At 36.9% G+C, this 19,764-nt stretch overlaps 3 protein-coding genes across 4 annotated transcripts in view; all 3 read left to right on the plus strand.

Moving 5' to 3' along the window:
- Positions 1–1,759, plus strand: part of LOC104700677 (LOB domain-containing protein 11) — a 5,118-nt gene extending 3,359 nt beyond the window's left edge. Inside the window, exons 2-3 of the mRNA XM_010416213.2 lie at positions 1–248; positions 993–1,759. Coding sequence (XP_010414515.1) covers positions 1–248; positions 993–1,400 — 656 coding nt within the window. The 3' untranslated portion in view covers positions 1,401–1,759. The remainder of the gene's footprint in view (positions 249–992) is intronic.
- On the plus strand, positions 14,009–16,466 carry LOC104700678 (vicilin-like seed storage protein At2g28490). Its single transcript, XM_010416215.2, has 5 exons — positions 14,009–14,464; positions 14,567–14,748; positions 14,836–14,910; positions 15,231–15,647; positions 15,906–16,466. The coding sequence occupies exons 1-5, from the start codon at positions 14,056–14,058 to the stop codon at positions 16,332–16,334; spliced, it is 1,512 nt and encodes a 503-aa protein (XP_010414517.1). The 5' UTR covers positions 14,009–14,055; the 3' UTR covers positions 16,335–16,466.
- On the plus strand, positions 16,954–19,122 carry LOC104700680 (uncharacterized CRM domain-containing protein At3g25440, chloroplastic). Of its 2 annotated transcripts, none has more exons than XM_010416217.2 (5): positions 16,954–17,181; positions 17,414–17,540; positions 17,629–17,944; positions 18,030–18,431; positions 18,686–19,122. In XM_010416217.2, the coding sequence occupies exons 2-5, from the start codon at positions 17,461–17,463 to the stop codon at positions 19,004–19,006; spliced, it is 1,119 nt and encodes a 372-aa protein (XP_010414519.1). In that variant the 5' UTR covers positions 16,954–17,181; positions 17,414–17,460; the 3' UTR covers positions 19,007–19,122. The 2 variants fall into 2 exon arrangements, with proteins under 2 accessions (XP_010414519.1, XP_010414518.1); XM_010416216.2 differs by having other exon boundaries at positions 16,955–17,181; positions 17,417–17,540.

Below are 19,764 nucleotides of genomic sequence, written 5' to 3' on the forward strand. Positions count from 1 at the left end.
CTGCCGTGGCGGAAACCACCACTCCTGTTTCCTCTCCTTCTCCCACCTCTTCACCTCCACCGCCTCCTTCGCCACAGCAGCCGCCACAACCGCCGGTTGTACTAAGCCCTTGTGCGGCTTGCAAGATTTTGAGGCGGCGGTGCGCTGAGAAATGCGTTTTGGCGCCGTATTTTCCTCCGACGGATCCGGCGAAGTTCACAATCGCTCACCGTGTCTTTGGAGCTAGCAACATTATTAAGTTCTTGCAGGTACTTTTTCTTTTTCGTTCTTTACTAGTTACACGTGTGTATTTTCTATGTATATGTCACCACGCACGTGTGTACATGAGCCAGATATTTCACATTTGCTTATTGGTTATGAATTAAACATCAAAAAATATAATATCTCAAACTATATCATTCTAGTGGGTATGAAAAAAAAAAACTGCTTTGTTTTGTTTTGTTTTGTTTTGCAGTAATGAATGCCAATGATTTAGAAAGATATCTAATTTAAAATATAAAAAGAGAATGATGTCTTTGTTCTTTGTAAAAAAATAATATTTACTTTTTTATAAAATGGAAACATAAAATCTGGTTTTGAAAATGTGAAAAGGAAGTTAAAGTGGTTAAAAGTCTAGTTGTTGAACAATAATGGGTTCATAAGTCATGTGACCGGAACAAGGCCCTACAATTGTAATGAAAGGTCAATAACAACCTTTCCTCAAAGCTACATGCAACCTCATTAAGAAAAAAAAAATTAAAAGTTATGCTAGAAAAAAAAAAGTCTATATCAACAATTCCTTTTTATTCGTAATTTGAAAAAGTCATGTAAGTTTTCTTCATGGTCAAATATCAAAAAACAACTTCACAATGTCAAATACTGTAAAATATTCAAATCTACGTTCCATGTCCGACCGAGACTTTTATTTCCTCTTCTAGAAACATTTTTGTGAAAGAAACATTTTAGTGAAAGATGATGTTTATGTATTTTTATATATCTTTTTCTATTATTAGGAACTTCCGGAATCGCAAAGAACAGATGCGGTTAATAGCATGGTCTATGAAGCCGGAGCAAGGATGAGAGATCCGGTTTACGGATGTGCGGGTGCAATTTACCACTTGCAGAGACAAGTTAGTGAGCTTCAAGCACAACTTGCGAAAACTCAAGTAGAGTTAGTGGGTATGCAACTCCAAAGATCAAGTCTACTAGAATTGATATATAAAATGGAGCAAACCAAGTTGTCAGCACAAGAGCAAGGACAACACAATATGTCCTTTGAGAGTTCGTTTGAGAGTGGCGATGAGTTCATTAGTAGCCCCGACGAAGAGAGCAATGATTTGGGATTCCTTGAGGACAACAACAACAACAACATTGTCAACAATAATTCATCCATGTCGTGGTGGGATCCTCTTTGGACATGATCATAACTTATGGTATCATTAGCTCACTTTAAAGCGCTTTAGTGGTTGCTTCCATATGCATATTAAGACCTAGGATATGATATATGCGAAGTTTTTTTTTTCTTTAATTTGGCTAAGTCAACCAATCATGTATAATAAGCACGTAACAAAACTGCAGCAAACTTGTCAAACATGTTACGTGCTAGTATTATTATGTAGGGATATCAGACAAAAGAGTTTGTACTATGATTAAGATTCTAAGAATCTTCTCCTAACGCTAATGAGAAGGAGATAATTGAGATGCATTTTAAATTTAATGATAATACCATTATGTATATTTATTGTTTTGTTTTACAATGAGAAGGATGTCATTGTTGATCTTTCTGATAATGCTCCCCGGAAGCAAATAATGTGTATTTTTTTTTTCCTTCTTTTTAATAACCGGACCAAAATTTAGGTTAATCTCAAAATTCGTAGAAAAACGAATATTGTTTCTATCTTAAAACTATCTTCAATAAACATGCAAGAGGGAACTACAAGGATTTTTGTACGTGGAACAATTCGATTCTGGACATTAATCTATCCATTTGAACAAATTAGTGGGCACACAGCTAGCTCTTGGTTAGATCTAACGCGTGTTTTGTCATCCTATTTTGTATTCTTGTGAATATTGTAAATAAGAATTCAGGTTCTTGAAACCATCCATAGTAATGTGAAGGCGAATTAACTCTATTCGCTAAGGACACAACGAAGACATGACACGTCTCTGTAGACAGTAGTGACTGCTAGACATTTACGCGTTTTGCTCCATGTGACCACATCTATATGTATATGTGAATGATCTACGTATACGCACTCATGTTATGTGTGGACATCTATCTAACTTGTCAATAAGGGTTACTGATGGAATTAACTAACAACCTCGATGTTAAAAAGAAAATCTAACAACTTTAATGATGGTGTTTTCAAGGGTAAATATTATTTGGAAATATTGACCTTAATCATTGTATTCCTATTGAAGTTATGGTGTCTCCCAAAAATTTCTCATCAGATTATATTTGAGACCATTAGATTATACTGTAGTATTATACATAGGGATCGGATGTCCTAAAACACATTTCCCTAACCCATAAGAGACAAAATCTATATAAAACTTAACCAATTTTCAAGTAAATTAATTAACATAAAACCAAATAAGATTGTGTTTACCGACATATGTCACACAAGTCACAATATGACCACGTTGACTCGATAATATTCCTACGAATGGTCTAATTGAGATTCAACCAAAGAACAAAATCAATAGTGTGGTCCAAAACAATAGTTTATACAACTTTTACCGACATCATGTGCAACCCACGTGACTGTCATTACAAGCAAAAGAATATTATCTGCATCGTTAGTTCGTTATTTGTCGGCACGAAGTCGAAATGACTACTTATTTTTTGGTTGATCGAAATGGCTAATGACTACTATGACCTAAGCGATGGTGGGACTGGGCTCGTAACAATCGGTACGGTGTGCGGTTTGCTCATCAGCGTACATTTATCTGCTAGTTTACGATCCAAAAAAAAAATAGAACGTACGTCCGAGTTTCCTAGAGACTATATATTTCTAACCATTTTCTTGTAAGTTACAATTACGAATTACGTATACCAAATAAATTTACAAGATTGATACAATAACGTTGTATATACTTATTTTAAATAATGATTTCATGCATATGGTGGTATATACAAGATTGATCAGATAATTTTGAATAATACAGTAACGATCACCGACAAAATATGCGTCATATATATCCCTCAAATGATTTGTTGTGGAAAATAAAAATATTAAAATGCATCACAAAGTTCACAAGTTTTGCAGGACTAAAGTGTTGCTAGGTTTGAAACAAAATATTTACGTATGTAGTAGTACTAGTAGCTCTGCCAGAAATGTCACTAATGCCAAAATTTATAGTCGGAATAAAACTCGATTAATGTCGATAACCTTTATAAACAATAATTATTATATATTATTGAAATTAGGTTTGAAGGTAATTAGGGTATATAATTGTAATGATTACACAAATTAGCTTTACTTTTCCTAGTCCCTTTGTTATCATAAGTAGCCGAAAGGAAAAACTAAGTACCTACCTTCAGTCCTTCCAATTTCATAATTAAATCAGGTAGAAAGCCTCTTCATCAGTTTTTCGATACTTTATTCTGAAAATTTCCTTAACTTCCCAACTCATATGCTAATTTTTCCCTTTAAACTTGATGTTAAAAAGAAAATTCGTATTCACAAATTTAAGTGAGATTCTCGTATTTTTGGGGACTATATAACAAATCAATATCAAAATCATGTACATATGTGATTTATTAATACTTTTCAAGCAGATTAAGGCAACAGGCGAACCCACAGATATGATATTGGATTCAATAAAATGTTATATTGAATTTACTAAATAATATGAATTTTTCCTTTTCAAATTTAACTATAATCTATGATATTTTATTTGATTATATAAAACTTAAAATTTAATATATTTTGTAATTACTTATTTATAGAACTAGACACAATAAAGTCAAAAATTGAAGAGCCTACAAACCAACCGCAAAATCTATGGTCATAAAGATGATATAAGATAAGGATAATAATTTTTATACCGCGGTCTTTTGCATGTTAGCCTGGTAGGTCAACCAAACTCTACAAAATATCTCTAAGTATGATAAGTGACTAATTAAACATGGTAGATTAGCCTGTTGTGGCATACTTAGTGGACCAACCTCTTTATTATTCCGAATGATTCAGAAACGTTATCGACTGATATCGCATATCACTACAATATTTTTCTGTATTTTGTTCTCTCTTATACCATACTAAAACATAAAAAAAATATTTCTCAATTCTTGAACTTGAAATGCTTTTCTTAGTTTCTTAATATCTTGTTTACCGTGGCGGATTATTGATAGACTCGTATAAAGAAAACATGTGGAACCAAGTGATAAGAATGGTGGTTACGACGCGCCAACAAGAAGACTAAACACAAATTATTTTATGAACGCTTTTACAACTTTATTAGATTTGGTTCTTACTCGAATTAAACTCATACATATCACGACAAAGTCTAAACTCATCTGTCTTTCTTAATATATCGTTCAACCAAAGGGTACGTACGAATCCATATTATAAAAAATTAGTATTACTTTCCTACAAGGCTTCGCAGCCAATTTGTAGTGCACGCATGGTATTAGCGATATATTCTGGGCTTAGTATTTTGGGCTTTAAATGTGTAGTTTACGTCAATGACGGTTTGTGTATACCCTAGCTAAACATGTATAAATAAGGTTGTAACCTAGATTAACAAGGACAAGTCAGTTCAATAACTAATTCTACATGGTATCAGAGCTAAAAAGTTTTAAAATTCTTGTTATTCATCGATAAGTTTCGATTCGGTTGTGTCCGTCGATAGTTTCGACTTGTCTTGTGTATCAAGATCTTCATGAGTACCCACGGAGAACATGTGTCTTCTTCTACAGGGGCCCTCGTCGCTTCCTCTGTTTCCACGGTGGTGTCGCCGTATACACTTTCAAGCTCCGACAACCCCGGAACTGTTATCACCTCTGTTTTGCTGAACGGAGATAACTACAATGAATGGTCTGAAGAGATGCTTAATGCTCTTCAAGCCAAACGGAAAACCGGCTTCATCAACGGTACAATCCTGAAGCCTGCAAGCACCGATCCTGATTTTGAGAATTGGAAGACCGTGAATTCCATGATCGTGGGTTGGATAAGGGCTTCGATTGAGCCAAAAGTTAAGACCACCGTAACTTTTATCTCTGATGCTCATCTTCTTTGGGATGAGTTGCAACAGCGTTTCTCTGTTACTAACAATGTTCGAGTTCATCAAATCAAGTTTCAGCTCGCCTCTTGTCGCCAGCACGGACAGACGGTCGTAGAGTACTACGGCAAGCTGTGTCATCTTTGGGATGAATTGAAAACCTATCAAGCTAGTCTGGTGTGTCCCCATGGTTCGATTCTGACTGCAATTGTTACCGAAAGGGATAATGAGAAGCTTCATCAGTTTGTAATGGGTCTTGATGATGCACGTTTTGGAGGGATTGTTACAAGTCTTATTAATATGGATCCGCTTCCCACTCTTGGCGTTGCGTATTCTAAAGTCATTCGTGAAGAACAAAGGCTTCATGCTTCTCGCCTCCAAGAAGACCGTCACGAGGCTGTCGGGTTCGTGACTCGTCACCAAGCTCCGTCCATCGGAACAGAACTGCCCGTTGGGAACCGTGCTGAGTCTTCTATTGTTAAGTCTCGTCCTGTTTTGTGTTCTCATTGTGGACGTTCGGGTCATGAAAAGAAAGATTGTTGGTCCATCGTTGGTTTTCCTGATTGGTGGACCGAGCGTCGTAGTGATGGTCGTGGCTCTAGTGGTCATGGTCATGGCGGACGTGGCAATGGTTCTGGTCGTGGTAGAGGACAGTTTGCTACGGCTCATGCGACCAGCTCCAATCCGTCTTCGTTTCCTGAATTCACACAGGATCAACTTCGTGTTCTCTCTCAGATGATTCAAGAGAAAACATCTACTGCTGGTAGTTCCGATAAGTTGTTTGGTAAGAAGAACTTTGGTGATGTTATACTTGATACGGGGGCGTCCCGTCATATGACTGGTCAACTTTCTCTCTTAATTAATGTTGTCTCTATTCCACCTTGTTCGATTGGTTTTGCTGACGGAAGTAAAACGTTTGCTTTGAGTAAGGGAGATTTTCCTCTCTCCGAGAAAGTTGCACTACATAATGTGCTTTTTGTGCCAACGTTGAATTGCACTTTGATTTCTGTATCCAAGATTGTCAAGCAAACAAAGTGTATGGCCATGTTTACTGATACAATTTGCATTTCACAGGACCGTTTTTCGAGGACTTTGATTGGAAGAGGTGAAGAGCGTGATGGGGTTTATTATCTGACGGATGTTGCTACTGCCAAGATTCACACGGTTCAGGTCTCTTCTGATCAAGCTTTGTGGCATCAGCGGTTGGGTCATCCAAGTTTCTCCGTACTTTCTACATTACCTATGGTTTCTATTTCTGATTCGTCTATTAGCTCTCGTTCTTGTGACGTATGTTTTAGAGCTAAACAAACTAGAGAGGTTTTTCCACCAAGTATTAATAAAGCATTGGATTGTTTTTCTTTAATACATTGCGATGTTTGGGGACCCTATCGTGTTCCATCTTCATGTGGTGCCGTTTATTTTTTGACAATTGTGGATGATTTCACAAGATCTGTCTGGACGTACTTAATGCTTGAAAAATCGGAAGTACGGACAATCCTCACTAACTTTCTTGCTTACACCGAAAAACAGTTTGGCAAAAGTGTGAAGATGGTGCGCAGTGATAATGGGACAGAATTCATGTGTCTCTCAGGTTTGTTTCGCAAACTTGGTATCGTTCATCAAACTTCTTGTGTTGGAACTCCCCAACAAAATGGACGTGTTGAAAGAAACCATAGACATATTTTAAATGTGGCTCGAGCTTTGTTGTTTCAAGCTCATTTGCCGATTAAGTTTTGGGGAGAGGCTATTCTCGCTGCCGCCTATTTGATCAACCGTACCCCAACCTCCACTCTTCACAATCGCTCACCGTATGAAGTTCTTCATGGTTGTAAACCCAGTTATGATCAGTTACGTGTTTTTGGGTCAGCATGTTATGTTCATTGGGTTGCTCGTGATAGGGAAAAGTTTGGTGCCCGTAGTCGTCTCTGTGTCTTCGTCGGCTATCCGCTGGGTCAAAAAGGCTGGAAAGTATTTGATATCGACCAAAATCAGTTTTTGGTCTCCCGAGATGTCATCTTCCGTGAAGATGTTTTCCCGTTTGCCTCCTCTTGTCCTACTCCGCCCACCTTACCTCTAGTTCCATCGTTGGTCTCTGATGCGGATTGGTCTGAGGCTCCTCTCGACAGGGGGAGCAATGAAATTTCTGCTGTCCCTCCTGATATTGTTTCACACGAGTCTTCCGCTCCTGCTGATGTTTCGCAACCCGACCCGAACACTGGTGCCGTAAGCGGTACGCAACTTTCCCCGCCTGTGCCCGTTCCGATCTTAAAAACCAATATCACCACTGACGAGTTCTCGTCCCCTGCTCCTGTGGTTCAGTCGCCGTCTCCGTCTTGCACTGTCTCGGAATCCTCTCCGGCAGCAGTTGCCATCCCGCCTTCTTGTCCGGGAAAACGACAAGTTAAGGAATCTGTTCGTTTAAAGGATTATGTGCTGTATAACACGACTAGTGATTCAATAACCCCTCACGCTCTCGCATCCTCTGTTTCTCAGTCCTCGCCATCGGTTCAAGGTACTTCTTTGTATCCTTTGACAGATTATATTTCCGATGATAAGTTTTCTGCAGGCCATCGTGCGTTCTTAGCTGCCATCACGGCTGGTGAGGAACCTAAAAGTTTCAAAGATGCTGTCCGTATTAAGGTTTGGAATGACGCCATGTTTAAAGAGGTCGATGCTCTTGAGTTCAAGAAAACTTGGGATGTTGTAGATCTCCCACCGGGTAAGGTGGCCATTGACAGTTTATGGGTGTTTAAAACCAAGTACAACTCTGATGGTTCTATTGAACGTTACAAAGCTCGGTTGGTCGTATGTGGTAATAAGCAGGTTGAAGGGGTGGATTTTGACGAGACTTTTGCACCAGTGGTAAAAATGACTACGGTTCGTACACTTTTACGTCTTGTTGCTGCTAAACACTGGGAGGTTTATCAAATGGATGTTAACAACGCTTTTCTTCATGGCGATCTCGAGGAAGAGGTTTATCTGAAACTTCCTCCCGGTGTTCGACACTCACAGCCTAACAAAGTTTGCCGCCTTAAGAAGGCATTGTATGGGCTTGAACAAGCTCCGCGGTGTTGGTTCAAGAAGCTCTCGGACTCCTTGCTTCGTTTCGGTTTTGTTCAGGCTTATGATGATTACTCTTTATTTTCATATACTCGTGAGAATATCGAACTTCGGGTGTTGATTTATGTTGATGACTTGCTCATTTGTGGTAATGATAGTTACATGCTACAAAAATTCAAAGATTATTTGGGAAAATGTTTTTCCATGAAGGATTTGGGGAAGTTGAAGTATTTCCTTGGTATTGAAGTTTCCCGTGGGTCGGATGGTATTTTCTTGTCTCAACGGAAGTACATCTTGGATATTATTGCTGACAGTGGTAATCTTGGTTCTCATCCTGCCATCACTCCTCTTGAAGAAAACCATCATCTTGCGGATGATGATGGTCCATTGCTTTCAAATCCTACGTCTTATCGTCGTCTGGTTGGGCGTTTGCTCTATCTTCTTCATACTCATCCTGAGTTAGCCTATTCGGTGCATGTGTTGTCTCAGTTTATGAAGACTCCGCGGGAAGCCCACTGGGATGCAGCTCTACGGGTTGTTAAGTTCTTAAAAGGTTCCCCAGGCCAAGGGATTCTTCTTCGATCTGATCCTGATTTATCACTCACGGTGTACTGTGATTCTGATTGGTCTACTTGTCCGATTACACGACGCTCTCTTACTGCGTATGTCGTTCTTCTTGGTGGTTCTCCGATTGCTTGGAAGGCTGAGAAGCAGGATGTTGTCTCTCATTCTTCTGCCGAAGCAGAATATCGCGCCATGTCTGTCGCTCTTCGTGAAATTAAATGGTTGCGTAAGTTGTTAAAAGAATTTGGTATTGAGCAATCTGCGCCAACTCGATTGTTCAGTGATAACAAAGTTGCTATACACATCGCTGCTAATCCAGTCTTCCATGAGCGCACTAAACATATTGAAAATGATTGTCATGCTGTTCGTGATGCAGTTCGTGATGGTATCATTTCTACACAACATGTTCGTTCCGAAGATCAACTCGCAGACTTACTGACTAAAGCACTAGGTCGTCCACAGTTTTTCTATTTGATGTCCAAGTTGGGTGTTCAGGACCTTCACACTCCAACGTGAGGGGGAGTATTAGCGATATATTCTGGGCTTAGTATTTTGGGCTTTAAACGTGTAGTTTACGTCAATGACGGTTTATGTATACCCTAACTAAACATGTATAAATAAGGTTATAACCTAGATCAACAAGGACAAGTCAGTTCAATACCTAATTCTACACATGAGATGGTCACGACACGAGCGCACGGTTTGTTTAGTTTGCCAAACATATTAATAAGGAAAATCAAACAATTCCTAAAGTTTTCATTAATTGTTGGGGAAAAAAAACTAAAGTTTTCATCGTTTTATATTTCTTTTTAGCTTTTCCACTCTATATAGTGAATGCAAGTGCAAATTGGTAAGCGTGTGAAGGGGACAGTGCCAAACTTGAATAAAATGGCGCAGCCTTTTTAAGTTTTTGCATTGTTCTCTTTTCTCATTGCATCCAAACCGCATCGTTCTCTATTCTTTTTTTTTTTTTTTTNTAAATGTTCTATTCATATACAAAGAGATATACTTTGCATAGAAAGCATCAAAATACAATTCCTTCTCACTATACAAAAAACTACGTATTTCCTTATAACGCAAATGTAGACCTTTGTACCATTCTGCTTTGATCAGATTATGATTTTGCCACTATCATTATGATCAACGAGTTTCAAACAAATACTCTTTTATAAATGCATTTTAAATGGTAAGAAAATGATGTTTAAGAAAATCACGATAACGTCACCTTTTTTTTATCACAATAATGTCGATAAAAAATAAGCCTTCAAGCTTGGTTTGCTTCTAGAGAATAATTAAAATTTTCATGTATCCTCGGATCCTAATTTTTGTTAGCAACTTTAACATATACCAATACAATATCTTTTCTTGAATTTATAATTTTTTTTTAGAAAAAGTTTGAAACCTTTCGACACAATGTTTTCGGACAGGTGACCAAAACAGGTTAATTTTAGCTCGCTTTTTATCCGTGTGACTTTCTTCTCCTAGAGATTACAGAAACTTCAAATTCTAACTTGACAACATTAAAATTCAAATCTCCTATCTACAAACTATTAACTATATCTATTTATACTTTTATATGAATAATTTTTGGCGCAAGATTATAATTTTTCTCGGAGACAGAGACATGTTGTCATTATAAATTTGAGAAATAACGCGGTTTGATTTCTTTTAGAACAAACATAGAACATTATCTCGTTATTTTATTAAATAATATTTGTCTTTCCATCTGAGTGCTTCTTCTGTCTGTAAGTTGTAAGTTGTATAAGTTGTTTTAACAAAAAAAAAAAAAAAAAAAAAAAAAAAAAAAAAAAAAAAAAAAAAAAAAAAAAAAAAAAAAAAAAAAGTTGTAAGTTGTAATGTAAGTTGAATAAGACTTTAGATTGAAATCCGCACCGTACAAAAAGTTAATTTGACGATTAGTTTAACTTTTTTGTTGCCTCTCTTTTTTTTACCTTTTAATTTCATTATTTGACTATATGTTAGTCAAAAACTAAATAAATTGTGGAAACTATTGTCTGAAATAAACTATTGTCTAACTAAACATTTATGTTAGTATTACACTAATACAGTAATTTCATTAGTCATCGCATAACTCAACGGTTAGTTCTTTTGTCAAAAGGAAACGTTTCGAGGAAGTAAATAAGGTCAGTTGTTTGAAGTTAATTTGGCGGATCCTCTCAAGGCAAGATTTCTTCTGGGTGAAATGGATCTGGACGTATTTACTATCAAAGGGATCCTTTTGGTTGGTTAAGGAAGGCTCTACTGCAAGGGTCCTGAATGTAGAAGAAACTTCTCAAGTACCGGAAAGTGGTTAAGGCGCAATATAAGGTGGAGGTTAACAATGGTGCCTCAACATCCTTTTGATATGATATTTGGTCGCCATTAAGACGGTTGATTGACGTTGTGGGAACGAGAGGGTTCATAGACCTGGGGATTCTGCAAGAGGCAACGGTCCAAGATGCGTTGCGCACACACAGGTCTCGACACCATCGACTAGCTATTTTAAATGATATTGAACGCACACTTCAGGCAATTCGCAACTGCAACACTCGATTACCACTTGCTCCTGATATTCCATTATGGCGATCTCAAGGTGACCGGTTCTCCAAAACCTTCTCCTCTCGGCATACTTGGCATAATACTCGCAATCCACAAACGCGTGTCGACTGGTATAAAGGGGTCTGGTACACCTATTCAACCCCCAAATACTCATTTCTACTCTGGCGTGCGGTCCATAATCGGTTAGACACTGGTGATCGCATCAAACACTGGTCTTCAGGGCAACAAGTTAACTGTGTCCTCTGTTCCGGCACGGAAGAGACAAGGGATCACTTGTTCTTCTCCTGCTCTTACGCTGCTGCCATTTGGAAAGATCTCACGCAGTCACTGCTTTTAGCTCATTACTCAACAGACTGGAGCTGTCTGCTCCCGCTGCTAACCTCTCACACTCTTCCATTCCTCCCACGGTTCATACTAAAATATATCTTTCAGGCAACTATATATCATTTGTGGCACGAGAGGAATGCTCGACGACATGGCGAGACCCCTTCTCCGCAAGCTCGGCTCATCAAATACATTGACAAGAATGTACGCAACTGTCTCAGCTCAATCCTCGACCACCGTTATGATGAAGGCTTACAGTTCTGGTTCTCTACACGAGCATATGCTCGATCCTCCATTTCCACTTAAGTTAATAAAGTTTTTTCTCAGTCTAGTTTGGCAATTATTTAAAAACTGACGCATTTATTGTACAAACGTTTTTTTGGTCGTTTTTTTGGTTGAATACAATTTTACATTCATTCAAAAAAAACGTTTCGAAGATACAACGTTACGACTTACATGTAATGCCAATCGAACTCTTATAAAGGCCACGTACCATTAGTAATAAAAGGGCTTTTGTTTAATAATTATCACTCAACATAGTGGTATAAAGTACAAGTTACAAAGGAGACAGTTCATAAATTAAGTCCAATCCAACCCAAAGTCTCATACTGATGGGTCAATTTAGTTAGGTGATAATAGGTTAATGATTAACCATTTAACCCATCATTTCTTTTCTTTTTTCTTTTTTATAAGTTGAAACCAAAAAAAAAAAATACTACTATTTCGTCCATTTAAAAATACAGTCACATTATCATACCATCATCAAAATTATTATCATCAATCATCAAAAATAAAGTTTTTACTCGCTCCCATTTTTTTTTCTTTTTTTGGGCTAGCTATATATACAGTAGAACTTCTATAAATTAATATTTTTTTAATTAATACTTGCTATAAATTAACAAAATTTTCCAGTTCTAAATTAAGTCGGTGTAAAAAATAACACAATTCGATAAAATAATAAGATAATAATTTTTTTAGAAATCTTATGTAAAAATATGGTCCCAAGAATATTATAAATTAATAATAATATTAAAAATATAAATATATATCTAAAAATATTTAGTGAAATATGACTCTATTGTTGTTTATATATTCCTAAATTTGCATTCTAGTTAGAATTCATTTCTAGTCTTTTTCATTATATTAAAAACTTTTAGTGTTATTTTCTCAAATTACATACAAAAATTGTGGAGTACTAGATACAAAAATTACTTTTTTACATTTAACTAATTCTACAAACATCGTAATATCTTATTCGACTTAATCATTAACATAAAAGATAGTACAACAATTACTTCTAAACTCTAAACTTCTAACATTTATCATTTTCATCTGAATAATTAATTAAACTAGCATCAATTCTATTACGATAACGAACATTATAAATTACGAAAATTCTATAAAAATGTGAATCATAACAAAAATATCTTATTTTGTAATAAAAAAAATTAAAATAAAAAAATCTCTTCATAAATTAGTATTTTATTAATTTATCGATAAATTAAAACATGTATAAATTATTAAAATTTTATGATTCTGACTTTATTAATTTATAAAGGTTTTAATAAAGTTTAGAAAAGTGTTAATTTATAAAGGTTATAAATAAGTCGGAATCATAGGTGTCTCTCGTCTTTCTCAAATTATTTGCAAGCTCTGTCCAAAAATTTTATTAGAAGATATTTAATGTAATTACAAGGTGGTGGACTAGTAGTTCTAATTTTGGTGGAAGAGTTGTATTATTGGTCTAGATTAGGAATCAATTCTTCTCAAACGCAGAATTACTCAGTTTTATCTCTTTAGTTACATGGGTATGAACTCATTACTTACGGCCATTTGCATACTTCGGAGCCATTTCGACTGTTTCACTTATACGATGCTGTCTCATGAAATGTCCAAAATTTACGAACTGGTTAGGACCATTAGGTCCATTACGTGTTATGATTTAAAATCATGTGAAAAAAAAAAAAAAAAAAAGAAATATTTAAAACATCATCTTGTTGGGTTAACAGATTCAGCGTTTTCGATATTAGGAAAAAGTTCTAAATTATATTAAAAAAATATATATATTCCATGATTCTTAGGAAAAATATGATTTCTCCGATTCCAAATAATTTATAATATTTCTGAAGCCCATAAGAAACAATGAAACGAGAGGTGGTGGAAAGAAAACGTTTATGCATCAAACTCTAATAAAAGACACTGAGTGTAGGTAGACACGAAGGCTCCAAATTTTTGCATGTTGCACACGTGTCGTCCTTCTTCATCCTACTTAACACATATATGCATGCACCCTTCTTACAAAGATTGTAAAACATTGTGAATCATCGGAAAGGTGGGAGAAAGATGGAGAAAAACATGAGAAGATTTGGGTTTTTGCTTCTGTTGGTGCTTATCCATGGAGTAATGGTGATGAGATCAAATGGGTATGAAGGAGAAGAAGGGTGGGGAGGAGGAGATTGGGGAGGAGAAGGAGGAGGAGATTGGGGAGGAGATTGGGGAGGAGAAGGAGGAGAGTGGGGAGGAGAAGGAGGAGCAGGAGGAGGAGAGGGAGGAGGAGGAAGAAGAGGATGGTTCATGATGAGAGAGTCAAGGAAAGTGATCAAATCAGAAGGTGGAGAGATGAGAGTTGTGATATCTCCAAGAGGAAGAATCATTGAGAAGCCAATGCACATTGGGTTTCTAACAATGGAACCTAAAACCCTCTTTGTCCCTCAGTATCTCGACTCAAGCCTCCTCATCTTCATTCGTCAAGGTATCTCCTCTCTCCCTTTCTCTCTTTCTCTCTCTCTCTCTCTCTCTCTCTCTCTCTCTCAACATGTGTCTCACTCTCTCAAGAACATGTGTTTACTTGCAGGTGAAGCTACGCTTGGAGTAATATGCAAAGACGAATTCGGAGAGAGGAGACTGAAAGCAGGAGACATCTACTGGATCCCGGCTGGTTCTGTCTTTTATTTACACAACACAGGCCGAGGCCAACGCCTTCATGTCATTTGCAGCATTGATCCTACCCAAAGCCTCGGTTTCGAAACCTTCCAAGTACTCATGTTTAACGTTTAGGACTCATTATTATCACATTGACTTACAGAATTTTGCATTTGGCTAACTAGTTCATTGTGTGTGTAGCCTTTCTATATAGGTGGAGGACCGTCTTCCGTTCTCGCTGGCTTTGACCCCGACACTTTAACCTCAGCACTTAACGTTAGTACTCAAACCTAAGTGATTATTAATGTTTATATTGTTTGTGTGCATTTTATAAAAAACAAATTCTACTCGAATGAAAGTACAACCTTAAAACAAACTGTTTGATAAATTGGAGTTTGGTCTTTGCATGTGTCCAAAGGTGAAAATGCACAAAGCTATCGTACTATTTTTATAGAAATTTTATAGGAATATTATATGCACAAATGCATCTTAATTAGAGGAATGGTAGAAATTGGTGTTTAAAAACTTCCATATTAGTATTTAGTTAGGGCTCTTTCTGTTCAATCTCAATCTCATATCAGTTTTTTCATTTTTAGGTTTCTCGACCAGAGTTGCAAGAAATGATGAGGAGTCAATTCCGTGGCCCGATTGTACACGTCATGGAAGGACCAGAAGGCCCACAACCGACGACGACATGGACCCAATTTTTGGGGTTAAGAGAGGAAGAGAAACGAAGTCATCTCAAGAAACTGTTGGAGATGAAACAAGGATCCCCTCAAGACCAACAATACAGTTCAGGGTGGTCTTGGAGGACTATTATAAGATCGTTTATGGATCTAATAGAAGAAAAGAATAAAGGGTCAGGATCTTCAAAGTGCCAAGACTCGTACAACATCTATGATCAGAAACCTAGTTTCAGAAACGACTATGGATGGAGCACAGCTCTTGATTATGAGGATTACGAGCCTCTTAAACACTCGGGCATCGGTGTTTTTCTAGTTAATCTCACCGCGGTATGATTCATATCTCTTATTTTATTACCAACATCTAGCGAACTTTAAGTCTATGACAACCACTAGTTGTGAATTGTCATTAATTAACTAAGCTCTAGATAATTAAATTCATTATGTAATTCTTGGATAACTAGCTAGACCTGCTAAGAACTATTGGTATATAAATCAGTTGTTATCTACCGATCAATAGTTCAGAAAAAATCAAATAAAAATACTAAACCGTGATTTTAACACGATCAAATTTCAAACTTTTGTTAGGGATCAATGATGGCTCCGCATATGAACCCAACAGCTACAGAATATGGCATCGTTTTAGCTGGCTCTGGAGAGATCCAAGTTGTATTTCCAAACGGAACTTCTGCTTTGAACACAAGGGTCTCCGTAGGGGATGTCTTTTGGATCCCTCGCTACTTCGCCTTTTGCCAGATCGCTTCTCGGACCGCACCATTCGAGTTTGTAGGATTCACCACGTCGGCTCACAAGAATCGGCCTCAGTTCTTGGTTGGATCGAACTCGCTACTCACGACTCTAAATGTGACGTCGTTGTCAATGGCTTTTGGAGTTGACGAAGAGACAATGAGGAGGTTCATCGAAGCACAAAGAGAAGCTGTTATTCTGCCTACTGCATCGGCAGCTCCTCCGCATGTCAGTGAGACTGTGCGCAATGGTTTCGGTCGCCTTATTTGAGGAATGTGCGAAAGGTTTTCTTTTTGAATGTTATGTATGTAGTTAGCTATGAGTATGTACGGATGTGTGTTTTTGTTACTTTAAAATAACAGTAATAAAGGTAATCCACTAAGCAGATTATGTTTTAGTCCATTCTTCACAATCGCTTATCTCTTGTTTGGTCGAAAGTTACCGTGAAGTCAGATTTTTAATCTAGATATACATAAAGGAATGGTTTAAAAAAAAAAGAAAAAAATTTCCACAACCACATGAATATTAATTTTAAGATTCTTTGTATCATTATTATTTTGAGGACATGTGTCGTAGTGTTGGAAGGAACTTGATTTGATCGATTTGTAGGAGTTTCAAAACTCTTTGAGAAAGCTTTAGCATATTCAATCTCCACAAGCAACATGGTACTTTTGCCTTCTAACTTATTGTTGGAAAGATCAAGATAATAAAGGTTGACTAACTATAACATTAAATTGGGAGCATATCTTATTTTTGGCAACTTTATCTCAAAGCTTTGACCTTTTTTTATCTTTGGGGATGAGCATAAAATGCCACTTTCATACCCTTAACTTTAAAGCCCATAGTTTATTTTTTAAAAATCAAACACCGAATGGGCTTTTTGGTTGCCCAGGCCCAAATATTAAAACCTCCTTCTCTCTTTTTTGTGTCTCTCTCTCGCCGAGCCATCACCACCACCTCCGGCGAAGCATGTTACTGGTTCCTTAAACCACGGCGCCGGGACGAAATCAGTGTACTTCATCTCCTTTCAATCTTCTATCATTCTGATTTTAGGAAGCCAATCTTCGAGTCCTTCACAGGAAAGGCTTTCTCAACCCAGCTCTATGAGCTTTCTCAGGTAAAGGTTTTGGTATTCAATTATCCAATCTTTATCTTCGATGTGGATAATGATTGATTTGAATGTCTTCGAGATTTCATTTTTCATGAGTTCTTTTGTAGTAAATTTTGTAATTTCGTAGTATGCGCACCAATTGTTCGACGAAATGCTGCTTCGAAGATTTGGCTAATATGTTTAGCCTCAATATGGTTACTTTTGAGTAAACGTTATTCTAAAATGTTGCATTTTGTAGCAGACTATACAAAAAGCTAGATTCTTGAGCTCGAATTAAGCCAAATTATGGCAACTGCTTTTGCTCGTGGGTTTCGAAAAGCTTCATCTCTACTTAAATCTTCATATCCACTTCTCATTTCTTCCAGGTTTGTGCATCTGAGACTATACAACACAGTTTAGCAAGTTATGTCTCAAAATGTGTTTATACTCTCTTGTCAATTGTTTTCCCACTAGGTTGCTTCCACAAAGGCAAGAGTTGACATTGACATTCTCTTTACCGACAACGATCTCAAGGCCGATATGTAGAAACTTCAGTCACGGTACGGTGAATCTAGTGATATCAGAAGGGAAACCAAAGTTTGAAACTCGGGAACTTGATCCTCCCAAGAAGTATAAGTGGTTGACGAAAAAACGTCTGAAGTTGAAAAGGAAGAAAGAAAGAGAGGAAAGGAACGCAGCTAACAGGAAAGACCCACGGCGACTTACTGTTAAAGGGAAGAAGAAGAAGTTTGCTAGTGCGGATGAAAGAATAAAGTACAAGCTTGAAAAGGTATTTGAGAGTCTAATTCGATAGAATTTGATGAGTTTAAGTGTTCATTCGATGTGTGATTTGTGATGCTGCTCCTTGTATTTAGGCTAAGATCAAAGAAGCATTGCTGATTGAGAAACTGAAACGGTATGAAGTTGCGAAAGTGCAGGGACCTGAGGTTCGACCTCATGAGATCACTGGGGAAGAACGTTTCTATTTGAAGAAAATGGGTCAGAAGAGATCTAATTATGTACCGATTGGGAGAAGAGGAGTGTTTGGTGGTGTTATTCTAAACATGCATTTGCATTGGAAAAAACATGAAACCGTTAAGGTTATATGCAATAATAGTAAGCCAGGCCAAGTGCAGCAATTTGCAGAGGAGCTTGCTAAACTGAGTGGTGGTGTGCCTGTTAACATAATAGGCGATGATACAATCATATTTTATAGAGGGAAGGGTTATGTGCAGCCACAACTTATGTCTCCAATCGATACATTATCGAAGAAAAGGGTAAGTCCTCATTTTGTCTTTTTGTTTTGGAACATCTTACTGTAGATGAATAGGAAGCAAAACCGTCCCTGGTTACGCTTTGTGCATATAGGCGTGTCTTATAGAAACCAGAGGAAAAATCTATTAGGGGGTCTTTGTTTCTATTCAGTTTTGGTAATTAGAGATCAATATATCATTCTGAAGTCTTCTTCATTTGGTTGGGGGATATGTTTTGCTTGCTAGTTTCCTAACATGGTTAATGTTTCCCTTTGCAGGCGTATGAAAAATCAAAGTACGAACAATCTCTTGAATCGGTGAGAAACTTCATAGCAATTGCAGAGAAGGAACTTGAACTATACTACAGGCATGTTGCTCTTTACGATGACCCGAATAACAGAAACCCTCTTTCGATATTGGATGATTCTCCATCGGAATCACGTAATCATCATCATCAGAATGAGCTTTATCTTAATAGTTCGGACACTGATGCTAATTCAGAAGACGAAGATGAAGATGAAGAGCTCTGTGAAATATTAGATAATGGTTCTTCTTCTTCTGCTTCTGCAAAGGAAGAGTTGTCTGAAACTGAAATCTAGACTCTAATTGGACATATAGAAACTTTGGTTTATAGATCACGTTACAAGTTTTGGCTACGTTGTAGAATAAACTTCTTTATGGCACAAAAGTCTTTAAATATTTCCAGTTTATTTCATCTGTATCTTTGACTAGCTTCCAAAAATCAGATTCAAGTAGAAGAAAGGTAAACAAAAAAAGACTTGCGAACATAACATGTGATGTGATAACTTTATAACTAAGAATGTGTAAATTGATCCAAGAGACCAAAAATACATGCAAATGGTATCAAATTATATGAGTTCAAACCTCACAGAACTTATATGATCACTTCTCTCGGATCTTGGATTAGGTAAATGATTTGCATACGATTGACATGGTATAAATAAAAGAAAAATAAATAAATATAACATTAATTATAATAGGTGAGCGACTTATAAATGATGAGATTGAGAGCATTGAGGTCGTTACGCCAATAGTACCAAACACGGACGAGTTTATGGAAACGCGCGTCACATGTTGTTGTTGGCTTGTTTAGTCTAGGACAACGACAATTACAAGTTTACAACTATCCCAAACACTCTCAATTTATACTCCCTTTTTATTTTATACTATTATTCTCTTTTTATTTTCACCGTTTTTTAGGTTCGGATTTTGGTCAACCGCTTACGACCACTATGAATATGAAATTATGATGGATTTTGTTGATGAAAACGTGAACACTTTTTGGTTTTAATTTGAAGGACTCACAAATCTTTAAATTTATGAACAGTAACTATTT

Source organism: Camelina sativa, chromosome 7, assembly GCF_000633955.1.
Source record: "Camelina sativa cultivar DH55 chromosome 7, Cs, whole genome shotgun sequence".
Classification (NCBI taxonomy): domain Eukaryota; kingdom Viridiplantae; phylum Streptophyta; class Magnoliopsida; order Brassicales; family Brassicaceae; genus Camelina; species Camelina sativa.

Bases quoted from the DNA above. Each gene is read 5' to 3' on its own strand.
- LOC104700678 (XM_010416215.2), top strand. From the start codon at position 14,056: ATGGAGAAAAACATGAGAAGATTTGGGTTTTTGCTTCTGTTGGTGCTT. The intron at 14,465-14,566 runs GTATCTCCTCTC...GTTTACTTGCAG, and splicing joins CCTCATCTTCATTCGTCAAG to GTGAAGCTACGCTTGGAGTA. The intron at 14,911-15,230 runs GTTAGTACTCAA...TTTCATTTTTAG, and splicing joins CTTTAACCTCAGCACTTAAC to GTTTCTCGACCAGAGTTGCA.
- LOC104700680 (XM_010416217.2), top strand. From the start codon at position 17,461: ATGGCAACTGCTTTTGCTCGTGGGTTTCGAAAAGCTTCATCTCTACTT. The intron at 17,945-18,029 runs GTATTTGAGAGT...CCTTGTATTTAG, and splicing joins TAAAGTACAAGCTTGAAAAG to GCTAAGATCAAAGAAGCATT. The intron at 18,432-18,685 runs GTAAGTCCTCAT...TTCCCTTTGCAG, and splicing joins ATACATTATCGAAGAAAAGG to GCGTATGAAAAATCAAAGTA.